Genomic DNA, 18,083 nt, shown 5'->3' with positions numbered 1-18,083 from the left:
TCAAAATGAAATCTTTCAAAGAAACTTTGTGGGATTAAGTCGTCTAAATGAGTCCTGTGCCACTCATAATGAGATTTCTACAATTGGGGGAGGGACCCAAACATTATTGAAGAACTCTGTGGAAATCACAGCATAACTAAATGGTTCTGTTCAGGGAAAGTAGAGAAATATATGTTTAACATCTAGTTCTCCACATTTTCTGATTAATTTGCACGTTCAGCGATCAGCAAGCTCAATGAGTTGATCAATCACACCAGGATCTGCAAGCGTGCTAGTATCTCCAAGTTCATCCAACTGCTTGGAGGCAATTTTCCTTAGAATCCTCCTCATTATTTTTCCACTCCTCGTTTTTGGAAGTCCAGGCGCCCAATGAATTTTGTCAGGTGCTGCAAAAGCCCCGATCTGGAAGTTGTGCAATATTTAATCTCAGAACAGATATCATACAAATGTACATTTATTTTCCAAGTCTGTCTGTACAAAAGAAGAGGAAAGTTGGGATTGTTCTTTTCCATTGTTGGACACGCTTTGTTCGGGTAAGTTCTTTAGAGTCCACCTTGTGATAGGGGCAGAATTTTGAGAAGGAGATTCATTAGCTCGATATTTTGTCAGTAGATGACGAAATCCATAAAAATTAGTTAGACTTGGTGAGATGACAAAACCCATAAAAATTATTCAACAAGCTTTGGAAGTGATTCTCGGGGGACCTTGTGAAAATTTAGAAATACGATCTTTTGATCAAGGACAGCAAAGACAGTCTCCGGAATGGAATGAGAATGGAATGACTTGGCTATGGAAAGGAATAATTGGATTTTTAAGGACCTAAAGAGTTCTTCAGAGGAGGTTTGGTCACTAGTTAGCCTTAACGTTTCCTACCATACAATTTGGTGGTGGGGGGTAGAATTAAACACAAATTTAGAACAAGGAATATTTTGGAATCTCCCGGGACCATGACAGAGTATAGGCAATTACAGCAAGATGTCATTATCATAAGAACAGGTGTTCAAAATAAAAAACTTACCTGATTTCTAACCATGAGAATAAGGCTTTTCCGGAGCTCTTCGCTATAAGGAACACCATCCACTATAGTCACAAATGCATAAATGCCTTGTCCTTTGACCTGCAGCGTTAGAATATAATAATCATGAATGCTGACCAGAGAATTGTACCAAATAGATTCATAATTTTCAAAAACACCAAGCACATGAATTACTCTCATCAGTAGTGCTCACAAACTCACAAACTAACAAACTAAAACCAGCAAACCTACCTCATGCTCAATACCAACGACAGCAGCTTCTGCACATTGGGGATGTGAAACTAGGGCAGATTCCACTTCTGCTGTGCCGATACGATGCCCACTGCAAAAAAATAGTACACATACCCAAAAGCTTCCTTCAGAAATTAAGTTTTGTACCAAAGAGATATATAGATTGTTGTAACTGTACGGCTTATGCATACCATAGAAGTATAAAGGAGAAACGCTAACAAACCTGACATTGATAACATCATCAACTCTTCCAGTAAGCCAGTAGTACCCATCCTTATCCCTTGATGATAGAACCCAACTTAGTATAATTATCATACTGAAAAAATCACTCTAAAATATTGGCAATATCAAACTCTAATATACATTGATCAACACCTTGACAGACATAAGATGAGGTCAAGCACTTTGATTTACCTGGTGCAGCCATCACCAGTAAAGTAATAGCCAGGGAATGGCTTGAAGTAAGTCATTTCATATCTTTCGTGATCATTATAAAGAGTTCTAAATGCGGAAGGCCAAGAGCTTTTCAAGCATAGATATCCACTGCATTCACCTTCAATCTCATTCCCTTTTTCATCCACCAATACTGGCTACATTTGCACCAAGAAAATTTGATGAAGCAAGAATGATCGTTTGTGGTGGGAAATATAAAGGCGAGAATTTTGAAGGGTAGATTTTAATAGCTGCTCAAGTATCCTTAATACCTGAACTCCAAAAAAAGGAAAAGTCGCAGAACCTGGCTTCTGAGCCCATGCACCTGGTAATGGAGTAATCTGTGAGAAAAAAAAAAAATTACGGTTAGGCCTAATGAAATGTCAACTACGTGCCCAAGAATTGTTTGAGAAACAAAATTGCAAAAGAAAAAACTGTGTGCGTTTTAAGGAATGAGTTATGACATGCTTGATAAACACAACTAGTTAAACTTTTATTATGAATGTCGTTGAAACATTCCTTTCTTTTCTTTTCCTTTTAGCAAGGGATAAGAAACAAAGTATAATTTCATTCAATTTAAAGATTAAAAAATCATGCCATGAAAAGGGGACCCATCCACAACATAGGCTGATGGCGATCACAAAAAGGGTGATTGGCCTCAACTCAAAATGGAGTTCTCTTTGTAAACCCTTTTTGAATAATTATTCTTTGTAGATATTGATGCCAAGTGTAGGGTGGTTAATGTCAAAGCTTCCTTGCCACCTCGAGGATTCTCCATCTTTTTATATTTCTTCATTTTCAAATAACATTTCTTTCTTTCTCTAAAAATAAATGTTTATTAGTTAATTTAAATTCCTATTATTTAATATAATTTTTTCTTAATTGACTAATTTATTAAATCTAATATAAATATTTGAAACTGATACAAAACATTAATGAAAAGTAACTATTAACTTCTGCCCTATAGGAAATGCCTTTTCTCTCTTCATCCCATATGGAAAATAAATGAAACCAAAATACCATGAAGCCAATTGGCTTATCAAAACATAGTACCATGAAGCCGTTTCTTATTGAAAGAAAAACATACCATGAAGCCACCAGTTTCAGTCTGCCACCAAGTATCTGATATAGGACACCTCGACTCTCCAACCACGTTGAAGAACCACCTACAGAAATCAATATACATTTTAGATACATCTTACCATTGAAAGAAAGTTCAGCCTTCTGCTGATAGTTCTTTTTTTTTTTTTTTTTTTTCTTTTTTGGAATAAGCCTGAAGTATTGAGATAACATCGTGAATATCCAAACCTCCATGCACTAGGATTGATGGGCTCGCCCACACTTCCAAGAACTCGTAAGGATTTTCTTGAGTAGCGAGTAACATACTGCAGGAAGAGGAAAATTTGAAGTCAGCATACCATTTATGTAATATTTTATGAAGATCACGAGGCAAAGTCTCTCATTCACTATGGAATAGAATTTAAACTCTCGACCATGGCTTCATCAACTAAACACAACCGTTATGATAATTAATAATATAAACTCAGATGGTAAAAAGATTATTGTACAAAGGCAAGAGTACAAGAGAAATAAGGAAAGGGAATTGACATGATTTCAGATTGGTGACTGCATTGTCCTAGTATTCCCCAAATCCACCCGGCAGTAATTGGACTTGCAGTTGTGTATATCTATGCTGACTTACTCAGTTCTGGTCAATGTCAATCCGAGTGGCAAGGTTAAAAGAAAAGGAGGAATTAGACAGAGGACCCTCTTTCCCCTATTTATTTGTCATTTCCATAGATATTTAAATAGTCATCTCCTCGTAAAAGCTACAAATAAGGATATCTGGCAACGGACATCAAAAGAGCGATTTTGTCCATTCTACCAATGGATCCAAAGTCTTATTCTTATCATCCTTGTTTCATTATATGTTTCNTTCTAAGATTTGAAGCTTTTTTTTTTTTTTTTTTTTTTTTTTTTTTTTTTTTTTTTTTTTTTTTTTTTTTTTTTTGTCCAACTAAATTACAAAAGTTAGTGCTTAATTATTTTTTATATTTTTCTTAAATCATATTTTTAAACTTTAATGGTTGTATATTATTCATTCTAACCTGAGGGCAGATATTAGTTTTGTCATGTCTAGTTTTCCATATAAAAAATTGATTCTTAAGATAAGACATACTATTTTATCATCCACTTTTTTATACAAGGAAAAAATCCGAAATCCCTTTGTCTACTACTGCTACTTTATCATTCACTTTTAATGAAGATTTAATTGAAGAATAGAGTTCAGATTCCTTTACAAAAGAGAAATTTCAAGATAGAGGACTGAAGGAAAGTAGCCAATCAGTTTTATTTGAATTCAGCAATGGTCTAGGTGGTTCCAAATTTCTAACGGTTTTTAAAGTCATGTCATGATTTTTTCATCTTCTGTTCCAGCTTCCTCACAATGATTCAGATGATGAATCAACAGTCAGTTTGAGTGGTGCCTAATTATAATACATGGGATGATATCATTGTTGAAGATTCTTAAGCAGATGGCCTTTCATTCCTCAAAATGACCAGCAAGGTTCTAAGTCTCTGAAAGAGCCATTGCTAAAAATCTCCCCAGAAACTTCATGTCACCCTTCACCTTTAATCCCTTGCAAGTTTGCAAAATTAATTGAGATTTGTTGTGTTCAGATGCGTGAAATACCTTCATCTAGTACCAAGGCGAAGTGTTAAGTGGTCATTGGAGAAGATTCTAGAATTACTCTTTGGGCTTTGAGAAATCTCCAATTGGTTGCTTTCAAGCCTGAATTTCGCTTGGAGCAAGTTTACATTTCTGTAGCCTTGAGTTTCACTCAGTCAATCTCCCTATCTTGAAGATTCATTAGCTTTTATTTGGTTCGTGTACGGAAATCCACATTTATTATGGATTTGTGTAGGCTAAAGTTCTCTTATCAGAATTGTGATTGGTCAAAATGGGGAAGAAATTTGTGTTCTAGGCATGTTCAAGTTTTTGCCGGTGCCTTCCTTTCAAAAGTGTTTCTCGCAGCTTGTTTGGCTTGTCCATGGTTTGTGGAATATCTTTGACGTCGATGTGCACATTTGATTCTAAGGGGAAGCCAAGAGTTCTATAGCTAAATGCTACGATAGCTTTCATATGGGAAATTTAGTTGGAGAGAGAAAGACACTAATGAATTTCTAGTGATAAAGCTAAAAAATTAGAGATAGGTGCTTGATAAGGCTAGTTTCAACACAACCGGTAGGCTTTCAAACCCTATAACAAAGGCATGGGAGATCAGAAGCACAATCCAAAATGTCAAAATAAAAGAGAGAAATACTACAAAACCCTTTCATCACTAAGAGCCATAAAGAAGCTATAAAATAAACTCCATCCACAAGAATCTTTAATTTTCAGACAACTAGCTTGAGAAAGGTTCGATGACTAAAAAGGGCGAGGTCAGTTCTAAAGAAGAATGACCTAATTAAGGATAAAAGTTCAAAAAAAATTGCAAGATATACTTGTATAAAGAAAAAACTAATGAGGACAGGATGCCTAGTCCCAGATAGGTTATATAAGAGCTCAAAGCTTAGTCATAATAAAAGCTCTCCAACTATTTGGAAAGAAAGAATCTAAGATTAAAAAAATTGACCCAACTCTTAAGTGCTCAAAGACAGAGATGCATTAAGACAAATATTTCCTCACATCTCCTATCTCACATTTATATTTTCAAAAGTTTTTCCAACTTCGGAAATATCCTACAAATGGGAAAGATTAAAAATGGTCTTCAACCACCTCCACAGAACCACAAGTTAGGTGTTATTACATTGCCATATTTTCTTGTACCCACCACTTTTTAAACTGATTCCACCAGCATTTAGGAATATAAGATTAGATCCATGACATACCTCATTCCCTTCACGCATGAGGGACCGTACCAATGTTGGAGCAGTATAGAATATTGACACCTTATACTTATCAACTATGTCCCAACAGCGTCCAGGATCAGGATAATTTGGAGCCTGCAGCAGGAAAGATGCGTATTTTGTCAAGACTTTAAATAGTTTTTTAGGCACACACACACATGTAATGCTAGTAAGTAGAAACAAGCATACAAAGTAGATGAATGTGCTTGTTATATATTCTCATGACACTCGAGCCTTCTTACTATTCCGTGAAAAGAAAGAAAGGTAGTACTTTCCCAAAGCCCCTCTATAAAACCAAAGCCTAGCCCAGAAAGGTTATGGCATGAACGAGGTTGTCTTACATTCTGCCCATAATGTACCAGTGCATCATTTATTTAACTAAACAAGTTGTGTTTCAAAATTTGAAGGCAGAATTCTTCTTCAGTTTGAGCTTCTCTGGGAACCCACATAACATCTTGAGTCCCTATTTCACAGCGCATGAGTTTCCTGAGAACAAGCTTGTCCTAACTACTAAGGCCCTTATAATACATGCATACATATATAAATAAACAATATCCAAGTAGTTAAAAGAGAAGTATTAGACAATTTTATAGGTAGCACAAAGAACCTATAGAATGTATTTTCTCCAATAGTTCATCCTCACTACCTATCTTGTCTTCAAAACTCCTTATATTTATTCTCTTTAAAGTTTACCGGAGAACTAAAAAAAAAAAAAGAGAGATCGTGCTAATAATTTCTTTGGTTTTACATCTTGAGTCTCTTAGGAACTAAATCAGTTGGCCTTCAAGTATTGACATCCACGGCAAAGACTTTTTGCCAGTCAAGATCAGAGGTCTCCAAGAATTTACTAAGACAAAAAACCCTTAGTTAATTCAATTATGGATTTTTCTCTTTTAAAATATTAAGACCAAAGTAAATTGAAATTATCAATCTGTTACCCCTTCAAAGACGACAACACTAGCTCCATTGAGCAAAGGCCCGTATGTGACATAGCTGTGCCCAGTGATCCAACCACAATCAGCTGTACACCTAGAATCAGGAGGAGGACACTTCGTGAAACCATCAATATAGATGTATGTTGAAGGAGGTTATAAGGTTGATCTTAGTTTCGACAATACCAGTACACATCAGATGGTTTGTAATCAAATGCATACTTGAATGTTGTTGCAGTATACACCATGTATCCTCCAGTTGTATGAAGAACACCCTTCAAAACCCATAAATTATAAATTTTCCAGTGCAAAGTAGAAAAGAACTCTAAATGACGGAAAGGTTTTACCTTTGGCTTTCCAGTACTCCCACTAGTGTAAAGCAGGAAAAGTGGATACTCTGCATCAACCCACTCCACTGTACATGTAGTTGGATATTTAGGGACAACATCCTGCATATATTACAACCAATCATCCTCCAAAAAGATAGTTTCAGTGTTGCAACCCAAAAACATGAAACACAAATTTACAGGTCTTGTCAAGAAACTTGTGAAAATCATGTATTAAATACCTAATAAGAAATCCCCTTAATGTCTCAAGAAACGTTTATAGGACAAATATTCAATTCTGTTCAAGAATCATTATCTTATAAAATAGTGTTTCGGTAGAAAGACTACTAAGAGAGAAAACTACCCTTTGATATTCATGCTGATCGCATGCAGCTAATACATATATCAATAGGAAGCAAGGGGCATTGACCACAAGTTAGCATTCAATATTTATGAAAATTCATTAGCATGAGGCAGGATATACAAACCTGCCACCATATATCCCTCCCTGTCTTCCATTTAGTAGATTCTCTCTTTAGCGCTGACTCATTCTCATAGGTGAGGCATGTTGCTACAGGAGGAGATTAAAGAGATTAAAAGGAACAGAGGAAAAAGGAAGAAATAGCAAGATTATTGTAAGGTATTCCTTATTATGTATTCACATTCAGAGAGAAAAGATTGCCCTTAGGTGATACAAACATCCCAGCCTATTAGAGAGGGCTGGTAATCTCTCCCTTTCTCTCTCTACAGAATTCACTCACCAAATGCATAAACGTTACTATACTCCCTAACATATATACTACCCGGACATTCCCTCCCAGCGTAATCACCATGGCGCCCACTACTCTGATTCTTCTTACTAACTTGTTGAGGGCGAATTCCCTTTCCTTCCTCTTCTAGCATACTAAATCGTAATTGGGGCCTAACAATTATCTAGCAGATAAACACCTTAGAAGATTTGATAGTCTTGTGTATTTAATGATGTTTAATATTTTATACTGGTGTAAATGTAAACACTCGTTTTTTTAATTATAGTCTAAATTCTTTAATTTCAAATTGGAGACATTTTTTGCAATACACCTCAAGGTGTTAGGAGTTCTTACTCCTGTACTTCATTCATCAATGAAATTTGCTTCTCTTCTCGAAAAAAAGATAAACACCAAAGAAATTGTTTCGCCAGGAAAACCACTTTGCAGAGATGGTGTGAAATCATATGAGATACAAACCCTAGATTTATAACTCATCCATTGGACAATGGGTTTATGAATAAGACAGTCATTCAAACCTTCAACTATACTGAAACGAATTCTTCAATTGGATCCTTCCAGATGACCAAGATGCAAAACCAAAATCATTGAGACCATCCTAACATTTCCCTCAGAGTCCTGGATCACCAAAAATTCTCATAATCAAATCTCAACAATGTTATGATTTCGCTCGCCCCAAACTTCCCAAAGAATGGTCTCCACCAACATCACACATTATCATTTCCTTCCCAAGTGAATTGCTAATACATTTTTCAATCAATCAAGTAACCTTAAGGAACCCTAATGCAAGTATCCATTAAATTGGACACATTTAATGTTTCTTTGCGGGCTTCGATGGCAAAACTTTTTTGTAATTATCCATTAGGCCTAATTTTGCTTGATTGGAGACCCTTTTCGCAGTTGGTCTTCTTTTGTGGCTTCTCCTTTCGTGAGGGTCTCAATGAAAGCCCGTTTCCACGTTAGAAGAAGAAGAAAAAAATATACACGCACCCATGAATAACTTGCATCAATGGTTTCATGAAACTTCTAATGACCATAATCTATTACCAAGCTTCAAAGGAGATCAGACAACCTACCCTGAATGGATGCCTCACAATTCCAGTAATTTCCCTCTAATTCACCGAATTTTGAAAACCAATCTCCAAGATTAGGTTGCCTCTCAAACGCACTGGCAATTTTTTATAGGTTTTTTCTTTGTAGGAGACCATGTTCGCATAGTGAACATGGCCAATGGAATTAGGATCTAAACAGAACCTCACGAACTCACAAATCCTCTCAAAATAAATTCTGCTAACCACTTTGAAAGCAAGGAGGTAAAAACTCCAAAGACAACAGTTGTTCCCAGCACCATTCTTGCTCACAACAACCAATTCTTTTAAAAATGTGTATTATTCATGAAATTTTCAGTCTTTTTTTTTCTTAAATTGATTTAATAAAGTTAGTAAAATTCTTTATGGAAAAGGGAAAAAAGTTATTATTTCCTATTACTTGCTTCACAGTCTTTCTTCTTCTTTTTTTTTTTCTTTTTTCTTTTTTTTTTTTCTTAAATTGATTTAATAATAGAAGTAAAATTCTTTATGCAAAAGGGAAAAAGTGTGCTCCAAATCCCTACAAAACAAGCTGAAGAAGAACAGGAAATTGAATTTTTTTATAAAAAAAAAAAAAAGAAATGCCATGGTGAAGTAGGGTTCTTAAATACCAAACAAACACATATAGAGAAAATAGTTATAATAACAAAAATCAACTTCAAAAGTTCCCTACCTACAGAGACTGCATTTTGTGCTGATTCTGTGAGAGCAGCATCTACAATGTCTTTAAGGTGGATAACTTTAGAACCTCGTTTAACAGCATTGCAAGTAATCACAACTTTTGGTTTGCAGTCTATGATTCTTTGGGCGAGAGATTCTGAAGAAAACCCCGCAAAAACAACCTGAATGAAAAGCAATTGGTACACATGAAATTGAAGAAAATCTCAAGTAGGTGGACAAGGAATAAAGTTGATGAATACCGAATGAATAGCACCAATTCGAGCACAAGCAAGCATGGCAATAGGAAGCTCCATTAGCATGGGCATATAAATCACAACAGCATCACCTTTTCTGACCCCATTATCTTTCAAGAAGTTTGCTAGCTTTGACAGACGGATAAGATCAAAGTTAGACCAAAACAGCAAATTAAAATTGTTTGGGTTTGTATCACTTTAGAAATCTAATACAGATTATAGGATGAAGTAGTGAAACGAAAACATAGAATTTATTAAAGACTGTAACAACCTGACAGACTTTGTGTAGAAGTTCATTGTAAGTTAAGGTGCCATCAAAACCAGACTCATTTCCTTCCCAGTAAAGAGCAATCTTTTTCCCTAGTCCAGCCTCGATATTTCTGTCGAGGCAGTTGTAACAAATGTTGGTGATTCCACCTTTGAACCACTGCTCGGAATAGAGAAGTATTAAACGAAGAAAGAAGTGTTAGTGATCTTGTATATTTAGGGCAAAGATCATCAGAATTGAGGCTCACCTCTATCTTGATTTCCCCTTTCCGGACATCAAGATTCTCAGAGTAGACTTGCTGATCCCATTTCTTTTTCCAAAAGAACTCGGAAGACGCAATATCGGACCAAAATCCAGCAGGATCCTCAATGGACCTTTGATACATCTCCAAATACTGATGAAGAACAATAATAGAATTTAAAAGGAGATGATCACCGTAGCAATCCAATCCAGATGTGAAATAAACAAGTAAAGAGAAACGAACCTGGAGGTAGGAAGAAACATGAGCGCGGGAAGAGAATTGATCACTAGGTAAAATGACGTTATCATCTTCTGTAGCCTGAGATTCCCCAAGCACGGCAGCATTCAGTCGAGGTATCTTCCGAGCAGCCGACAAATCCACATCAGTTAAACCCATAGAAGACACTTTCTTATCCCGCTCGCCGTTGCCGTCGCCGCCGCCTCTAGTTCTGCTAAGCGAGCAACAAAATCCAGGGACGGATGAGCAGACGAAGGACCCCGAACAGGGATGGCGGAGGAAACAAGAAGTAGAATTAAAATAACGATATCCACGAAAAGAATTGACGTGATGCTCCTTACAATAGTAGTATCGAATATTGGAAATGGGATAGGGAATGAGATTATGAGATTTACTCGCTGCAGCAGCAGCAACAGCGGCGGCGGCGGCGGAAGTGAAGATGAATCCGGGATCGGAAGACGCCGGAGATGGAGGAGCGGAGTAACAAGAAGAACTAACAACAGGATTGAACATCCTAAATCTATTTATTAAAATAAAAAAAATAAAAAAATAAAAAAAGGAATATTAAATTTAGAATGGTTCCTGTGAGGTGGGGCTTTCAATTCCTCTGGATCTCCAGCAACTCTGTTGCGTTAATCAATCTTGCTGGTAATGGCTATGGAGAATCCATAGAAAAAAAAAGAAAATTATTTTTTTTTATTTTCCCATGCAACAAAAAAATAAATAAAAAGGCCAAAATATCTTTCTTTTAATTATTAAAATTTTAAAAAGAAAAAAAAGAAAAAAAAATATCTTCTGTACAATTATTGGTCGTGGCTGTCAAATCAAATTTCTATACTTCGTCTTTTTACGAGTAAAATGGTAAATTTATTTTACTGTATTAAAATTTTAAATTTAGTTTGCTACATTAATCCGACTCTTCTCCACACTGAGTAAACTAATGAAAATAGTGTTCTTTGATTATAAACTCATGATCATTCTTTAAATTAGTTGATGTGAGACTAAGATAGTGTTCTTTGATTATAAACTCATGATCATTCTTTAAATTGGTTGATGTGAGACTTCATCCAACATCTCCTCACGAACAAAGTATGTCTCCCCTTAATCGAGGCATGACTCCTTTTCTTTTAGAGTCTTGGTCATTTTTTATATACCTACTCTTTTTCTTTTTTAGTCTTTTGTTCGACATTTGAGAATTCTATTGTGATGGCTAAGTTAGGGCATGACTTTGATCCCCATGTTAGATGGTCCACTTTGAGCATAAGCTCTAATGGCTTTGCTTTGGGCTTCCCCAAAATGTCTCAAACTAATTAAGATAGTATTCCTTGATTATAAACTCGGGATCATATCCAATACAATTTTTATAAATTAATAAATATTTCATTGAATTTAGTTTAATATTAAAAAAAAGATGAAAAAAAAAAGGGACAAGTGGAAGATTTTGGGAGGACAGTAAATAAAAATTTGTTGGGAGGAGAAAGGAGAGGTAAATTTATAGTTACCGTGGGATTAATTTTGGCGCCAAGTCAACGCGATGAGGATGAGGACAGGTTAATTTAGGAAAATGATCAATTAAATTAAAAAAAAAAACCAAACAAAACAATTGGATGACTGATTCTACCGGTACTATATTAAGAAGTCAACGCTGCGACGTGTATAAGTTAATTTCGGAAAATGATGAATCACGTGGATGACCGAGAGTCTGGCTATTACCAATTTTTTAAAAATTAAAAATTAAAAATTAAAAAATAAAAACACTGGCTACTGATTGTACCGGTACGCATTCCAAAGCACTGCCTGACGACGCCGGGTGCGATCTAACGGCGGTCGCTGGATTTGTTTACTAGATCCACCCGCCGGCCGCCACTCAAAATAAATAAGAATTTTATAATTATTTAATATAAATTTAAAATATATTTAATAACCAGTTTTTATTTTAAAAAAAAAAAAAACTTGATTATATTATCTATTTTTTTTAAAAAATTACAAATTTAAATAGTTATTTAAAAAAATGTAAAAACCATAGAAAAATGTAGAAAAATAATGGTAAATTTTATAAATATGGAACTAAGAACGGAACGGAGATCATTATCAAAATTTTAAAAGTCAATGTACAACTTAACTCTTCTAATTTTTCGATTAATTTAATAAGAATAGTCGCATCAATAATTTATAATTTAAAACATTAAATAATCTTATTGATAAAATAAAAATAAAAAAAACAGGTAATCAATCCTTTCAAAATAATTAGTTAATTATTATCATTAATTATCAATTTAGTCTTGTGGCATCATTTTTTTTTTTTTTTTTTTTTTGTAAAATTTCACGTCAATTAAAGAATAAAATAAATTATTTTTTATAAAATTATGGAAACATCTCTCTAATAGACATGTTTTATACAAACCAACAATGATATAATATCTACTAAGGGTGGATTTGAACGGTTATATTTTGTTCTCTAAAGAAAATTTTAATATAATAATAAAAATATTTAGTATTGTTATTGATATGTATGTATCGTTTAAAATTAATATTTTATAACTCAAACGATGAAAAAACAAAAACTATTAAAGTGAATAAAAATAAATAAATACTTAAATATTCCTTATATACAAATATGAAATTAAATATTCAATTTGTAAAAATAAAAAATAAAAAAAAACAGACATTTTTTATTATATTTAAATGGTTCATAAATAGAAAATAAAGTTATTTTTTGGTCAAAGTCAATGAATCAAGGCATCTCACAACCTCGTGATTCCTTTTTTACATTAATTTTGGATTAAATTTAATAATTTTCCCTTATTTTAAATGTCAATAAAGTGTCGTTTTTTCTTTTCGCCAAATTAATTTAATGTTTCTCAAAGTAATTATTCTTAAACGACAAAAAAAGAAAAGTACAAAAAATAGTATAATAATTATTTAAGCTTCAAAGATAAAAAGCATCTAACCGCCTTCCAAAATAATAATAATTATGATTTTTATTTTTTTATTATTTATAAACATTAATTTTACGTTAAATTATATTTATATTTACCTTATCTTAAAATATTAAAATTTTAAATTTCTATCTCGTAATTATTAAACTCGAACAACAATAAAGATATAATAAATATTGCCAATCTTATATAAATCAGTTGACTAGGCCATAGTTATCGACTAAGAGGTAGTTAAATGTTTAAATCCTTTACACGTGGTCGTCGATGAATTTTTAACTCTATCTAATTATATTAAATTTTTTAAATTAATATTTTCAAACAAATAAATATATCACTTATTTTTACAAAAATAATTGATTATGGTGAAAAATAAATTATTAATTATGTAATTGATTACTGTCTATTATAAATATTTTTAGAATAATGTGTATAATTAAGTAAATAAATAATTTATTATTGTTAATATATGTTACCTAAAATGATTTAAGTAAATATAATTATGTTTATTTATATTAAAATTTTAATAATAGAATAATTTAGCATATTAGCGTTACATAATTAATTTTAATGTATGGTTAGTAATTGTAAATTTTAATTGAAACATATTAATATGGGTTTCAAAATCCCATTAGCATTTCCACTATTAAATCCTTCGAACCAAATTAATCTACAATATTCGTTGCTCGTTTTCGAGCAATTTAGCATATTGGATAATAGAAGATGGGAAGTAATGAAGATTTTAAGAAACCAACGAATAAGAGGGAGAAGATGAGACTATCTGTGAGATCCCACATCGAATAGAGAGGAAAACGAAATATTTCGTGTGGAAACGTCTCCTTAGAAGATGAGTTTAAAAATTGTGAGGCTAATGATGGTATGTAACGGGTTAAAATGAACGATTTATGTTACAGTAGGCTTTGGGTGTTATGAATGGTATTAGAGCTAGACACCATGTAGTGTTAACGAGAATGCTGGCCTCAATGGGGTGGATTGTAAGATCTCACATCGAGTGGAGATGGGAACGAAACATTCCTTATAAGAGTGTGGAAACCTCTTTCTTGTAAACATGTTGAGTCCAAGGAGAGTGGATTGTGAGATCCCACGAGTGGAGAGGGGACCGAAATATTCATTATAAAGGTGTGGAAACCTCTTTCTCGTAGACATAGGGTTAAAGAGGGATTGTGAGATCCCACATCCTATAAGGGTGTGAAAACCTCTTCCTTGTAGACACGAGGCCAAGAGGAGTGGATTGTGAGATCCTCGTATCGGATGGAGAGGGGAACGAAATATTTCTTACAAGGGTGTGGAAACCTCTTCCTTGTAGACACAGAGACAAGGGGTGAATTGTGAGATCCCACGTCACGTGGGTATGGGTACGAAATATTTCTTATAAGGGTGTGGAAACCTCTTCCTCGTAGACACGAGGCCAAAGGGGCGGATTGTGAGATCTCACATCGGATAAAGAGACAAGGGGTGAATTGTGAGATCCCACGTCACACGGGGAGGGGTACACAATATTTCTTATAAGAGTGTAGAAACCTCTTCCTCGTAGACACGAGGCCAAAGGGGCAGATTGTGAGATCGCCAAAGGGGCGGATTGTGAGATCTCATCGGGATAAAGAGGTTACTGATGGATAATACAAATTTTTGTTAAGGGTTACTGCACAGCATTACTTTTCGAAGTTTGATGTTCCCGCAAATACCTTGTTCGTCGCAGTCCAATATTGAATTGACCTATTCGTTCCGATCATTCATACGGGCCTTTGTGAACAAGATCTTTACCTTGCATCCATTGGAGAAGCCATTCCAGAGAGAAGCCGATGGGTGCAAACAGCGACACCAATCCGGATGCTTCCGACGAGCAGCAGAAGCGGTCTGAGATCTATACCTACGAGGCGCCATGGCACATCTACGCCATGAACTGGAGCGTCCGCCGTGACAAGAAGTACCGCCTCGCCATTGCTAGCCTTCTCGAGCAGTATCCCAACCGTGTCGAGATTGTCCAACTCGATGATTCCAGTGGTGAGATTCGCTCTGACCCTAATCTCTCCTTCGAGCATCCCTATCCTCCCACCAAGACCATCTTCATCCCGGATAAGGAGTGCCAGCGCCCTGATCTCCTCGCTACTTCCAGCGACTTTCTCCGTGTTTGGCGCATCTCGGATGACTCTTCTTCGGTGGAGCTCAAGAGCCTTCTTAATGGCAACAAGAACAGCGAGTTTTGTGGTCCTCTTACCTCCTTTGATTGGAACGATGCCGAGCCCAAGCGTATTGGAACCTCCAGTATCGATACTACCTGCACAATCTGGGATATTGAGCGGGAGACCGTTGATACGCAACTTATCGCCCATGATAAGGAAGTCTACGATATCGCCTGGGGCGGCGTTGGTGTATTTGCTTCCGTTTCTGCCGACGGTTCCGTCCGGGTCTTCGATTTGCGCGACAAGGAGCACTCTACCATCATCTACGAGAGCTCCGAGCCTGACACTCCCTTGGTTCGACTAGGCTGGAACAAGCAGGACCCTAGATATATGGCTACAATTATCATGGACAGCGCCAAGGTCGTCGTTCTTGACATTCGATTCCCAACACTCCCCGTCGTCGAGTTACAGAGACACCAAGCTAGTGTCAACGCTATTGCTTGGGCGCCGCATAGTTCTTGCCACATCTGCACCGCCGGGGATGATTCTCAGGCCTTGATTTGGGACTTGTCGTCCATGGGGCAACCCGTCGAAGGTGGCCTCGATCCCATTCTTGCATATACAGCTGGAGCAGAAATCGAGCAGCTGCAATGGTCCTCTTCCCAGCCGGACTGGGTTGCGATTGCCTTTTCGACTAAGCTTCAGATTCTAAGGGTATGATGCATGTGAGTAATTCCATGTACCTTTTCAAGTAGTAACTCATATAGGAGGTTTCTTGTTCTGGCATGTTCCTCCCATTTCTTTTGGCAACAACACTTGGTCATGCTACTAATCGTTGTTCATCCCTGCTCTTAGAATGTCGAATGATTGATGTAGCCATATTTTACCTAGAGCTGTTTGCACTCTATTCTTGTAACCAACTTTCCTTCTTGTATATGCAGCAACATCTAGCTTTCGTTCTTTATCTTCACAGATAGTCATGTTTGAGAACTATCATGTGTAACTTTGTTGGGCTAGTTAATGTCTCCAATTCATCCTTTAAGTCGTACACAACCTACTAAAGATGCATACTTAATTTTATCTATCTCATATTTATAGGGCTTTGTATATAAACCTCTCTGTATGTAGCAAGTTACATCTATGGAATGATTTGTTTCTTTAATGCCATAAGGATTGAACGTACAGTTTTCTAAATTTTGTTTTGTTTTGATTGAAACTTGTTGAAAGTTGGTTTAACACAAAGTTAGAATTCGCTCAACTTGTCGTTGAATTGACTGAGATGACATTTGGAAGTGTATGACTCTCTATTGATGTTGTGCTGATAAATATTATTGAACAATTATGGAATATGAAAATTTTGTGCATTCCTTCATTCTCGAGGATGGAAAATAAAAAGGTTTTCTCCTGGATTTGAAGTGTGCTAACTTTCTGTTTTGGAATGGAGAGAAATTTGATGAGAATTAAGTCCATTGATTGAAATACATGACCTCATTGTTTGTGAATGTTAAATTGGCCTATAATAAAATTACATGACTTAGTACTTAGTGAATTGACAGAAGTTTAGTGGAGGGAAAAAGTTATCTAAGACGGTTGAAATTTAAAGTTTTCTTCTCTCTGATAAGTTTATCATCAACCAATTTTAACATTAACCAATGGTGAGGAATAATGCGTAGGCATTCTAGATGCTATTGTTCCGCTTGTTTGCCTCTCTAAGTGAGGCAAAAAATTTGTGGTTTTATAAAGTGGGGTTGTCGACTGCTTTGGTTTTCTTCAAGAGCAATTGTCGATTGCATTGTGTGGCCAATATCTGGTGGAAGGTAGGTGATTAGTATTCTTTTTGGCTTTATAAAGTGGGGTTAACTTACTTATTGGGATTTGTTGAGAGATTAGATCATGAAATTTAAGAAGCTTGGCATGAAGGATTCTCAAACTTTGAAATGCAACACTAATTCCTTCGTGAACATTGTGAATTCATTCAACCCTCCTCCTCCTTCTCCATTGTTTGTTGATTTGTTTTGTCCAAAGCCCTCCATCTCCAAATTCTCTTTCTTGGTATGGAAGATAAAGAAGTTGTTAATTTAGACTGGAATTTTTTGTGTGGTTTCTCGATTGACTGTGCATGATGATTGAAAAGATATTTAGAAAGGCATTGAAGTCTACCTTTTATGGATGATAAAACTTTACTTCAATTGGATCATACTAATCTGTTAGTTGGCCTTGATCCATTGAGTCATTGGTCAAATATTGGTCATTTCCATTTGAAGATTAAAAAATGGGATCTTAGCAAACATAGTAAACCAACATTCATCAAAGTTTATGGAGGTTGGATTAAAATCACGAACTAACCTCTTCATTATTGATTTTATTGCAGCTAATCCCTAGTACGACACTTGAAGAAAGGTCTATCATTCCTCAGTTTCTCCCATCACCGAGGATAATACTTCGAGTCCAAATTGTATTGAGGAAAAATGTTTCTAGCATTTTGGCTCTATCTGCCAAGAAAGATGTTTCTTAGATTTGTAGTCAACAAGATCTTATTATATTAGATTATGATGAAACAAGTACTTCATTTTTCAAAAGATTCCACTGCTCCCTCTCTCATGTTATGTTTATGATTGTGAT

At 35.4% G+C, this 18,083-nt stretch overlaps 2 protein-coding genes across 3 annotated transcripts; one reads left to right on the top strand and one right to left on the bottom strand.

Moving 5' to 3' along the window:
- LOC111482451 (acetyl-coenzyme A synthetase, chloroplastic/glyoxysomal-like) lies at positions 1 to 11,037 on the bottom strand. Of its 2 annotated transcripts, none has more exons than XM_023128235.1 (18): positions 10,388 to 11,034; positions 10,151 to 10,297; positions 9,907 to 10,062; positions 9,642 to 9,764; positions 9,395 to 9,563; positions 7,355 to 7,437; positions 6,888 to 6,989; positions 6,727 to 6,815; positions 6,547 to 6,637; positions 5,591 to 5,704; positions 3,008 to 3,084; positions 2,787 to 2,865; positions 1,972 to 2,040; positions 1,682 to 1,857; positions 1,491 to 1,547; positions 1,268 to 1,358; positions 1,019 to 1,117; positions 1 to 402 (listed from the first exon to the last, which is right to left on the bottom strand). In XM_023128235.1, the coding sequence occupies exons 1-18, from the start codon at positions 10,892 to 10,894 to the stop codon at positions 217 to 219; spliced, it is 2,415 nt and encodes an 804-aa protein (XP_022984003.1). In that variant the 5' UTR covers positions 10,895 to 11,034; the 3' UTR covers positions 1 to 216. The 2 variants fall into 2 exon arrangements, with proteins under 2 accessions (XP_022984003.1, XP_022984004.1); XM_023128236.1 differs by lacking the exon at positions 1 to 402 and adding an exon at positions 505 to 839 and having other exon boundaries at positions 952 to 1,117; positions 10,388 to 11,037.
- A 3,946-nt stretch (positions 11,038 to 14,983) lies between these two features.
- LOC111482105 (WD repeat-containing protein LWD1-like) lies at positions 14,984 to 18,060 on the top strand. Its single transcript, XM_023127765.1, has 2 exons — positions 14,984 to 16,186; positions 17,833 to 18,060. Exon 1 carries the CDS (start codon positions 15,141 to 15,143, stop codon positions 16,179 to 16,181), a length of 1,041 nt encoding a protein of 346 aa, XP_022983533.1. The 5' UTR covers positions 14,984 to 15,140; the 3' UTR covers positions 16,182 to 16,186; positions 17,833 to 18,060.
- Positions 18,061 to 18,083: the final 23 nt, after the last annotated feature.

The sequence above is a fragment of the Cucurbita maxima genome, unplaced genomic scaffold (genome assembly GCF_002738345.1).
Source record: "Cucurbita maxima cultivar Rimu unplaced genomic scaffold, Cmax_1.0 Cma_Scf00007, whole genome shotgun sequence".
NCBI lineage: Eukaryota > Viridiplantae > Streptophyta > Magnoliopsida > Cucurbitales > Cucurbitaceae > Cucurbita > Cucurbita maxima.
This window is presented reverse-complemented; position numbering and strand designations above follow the sequence as displayed.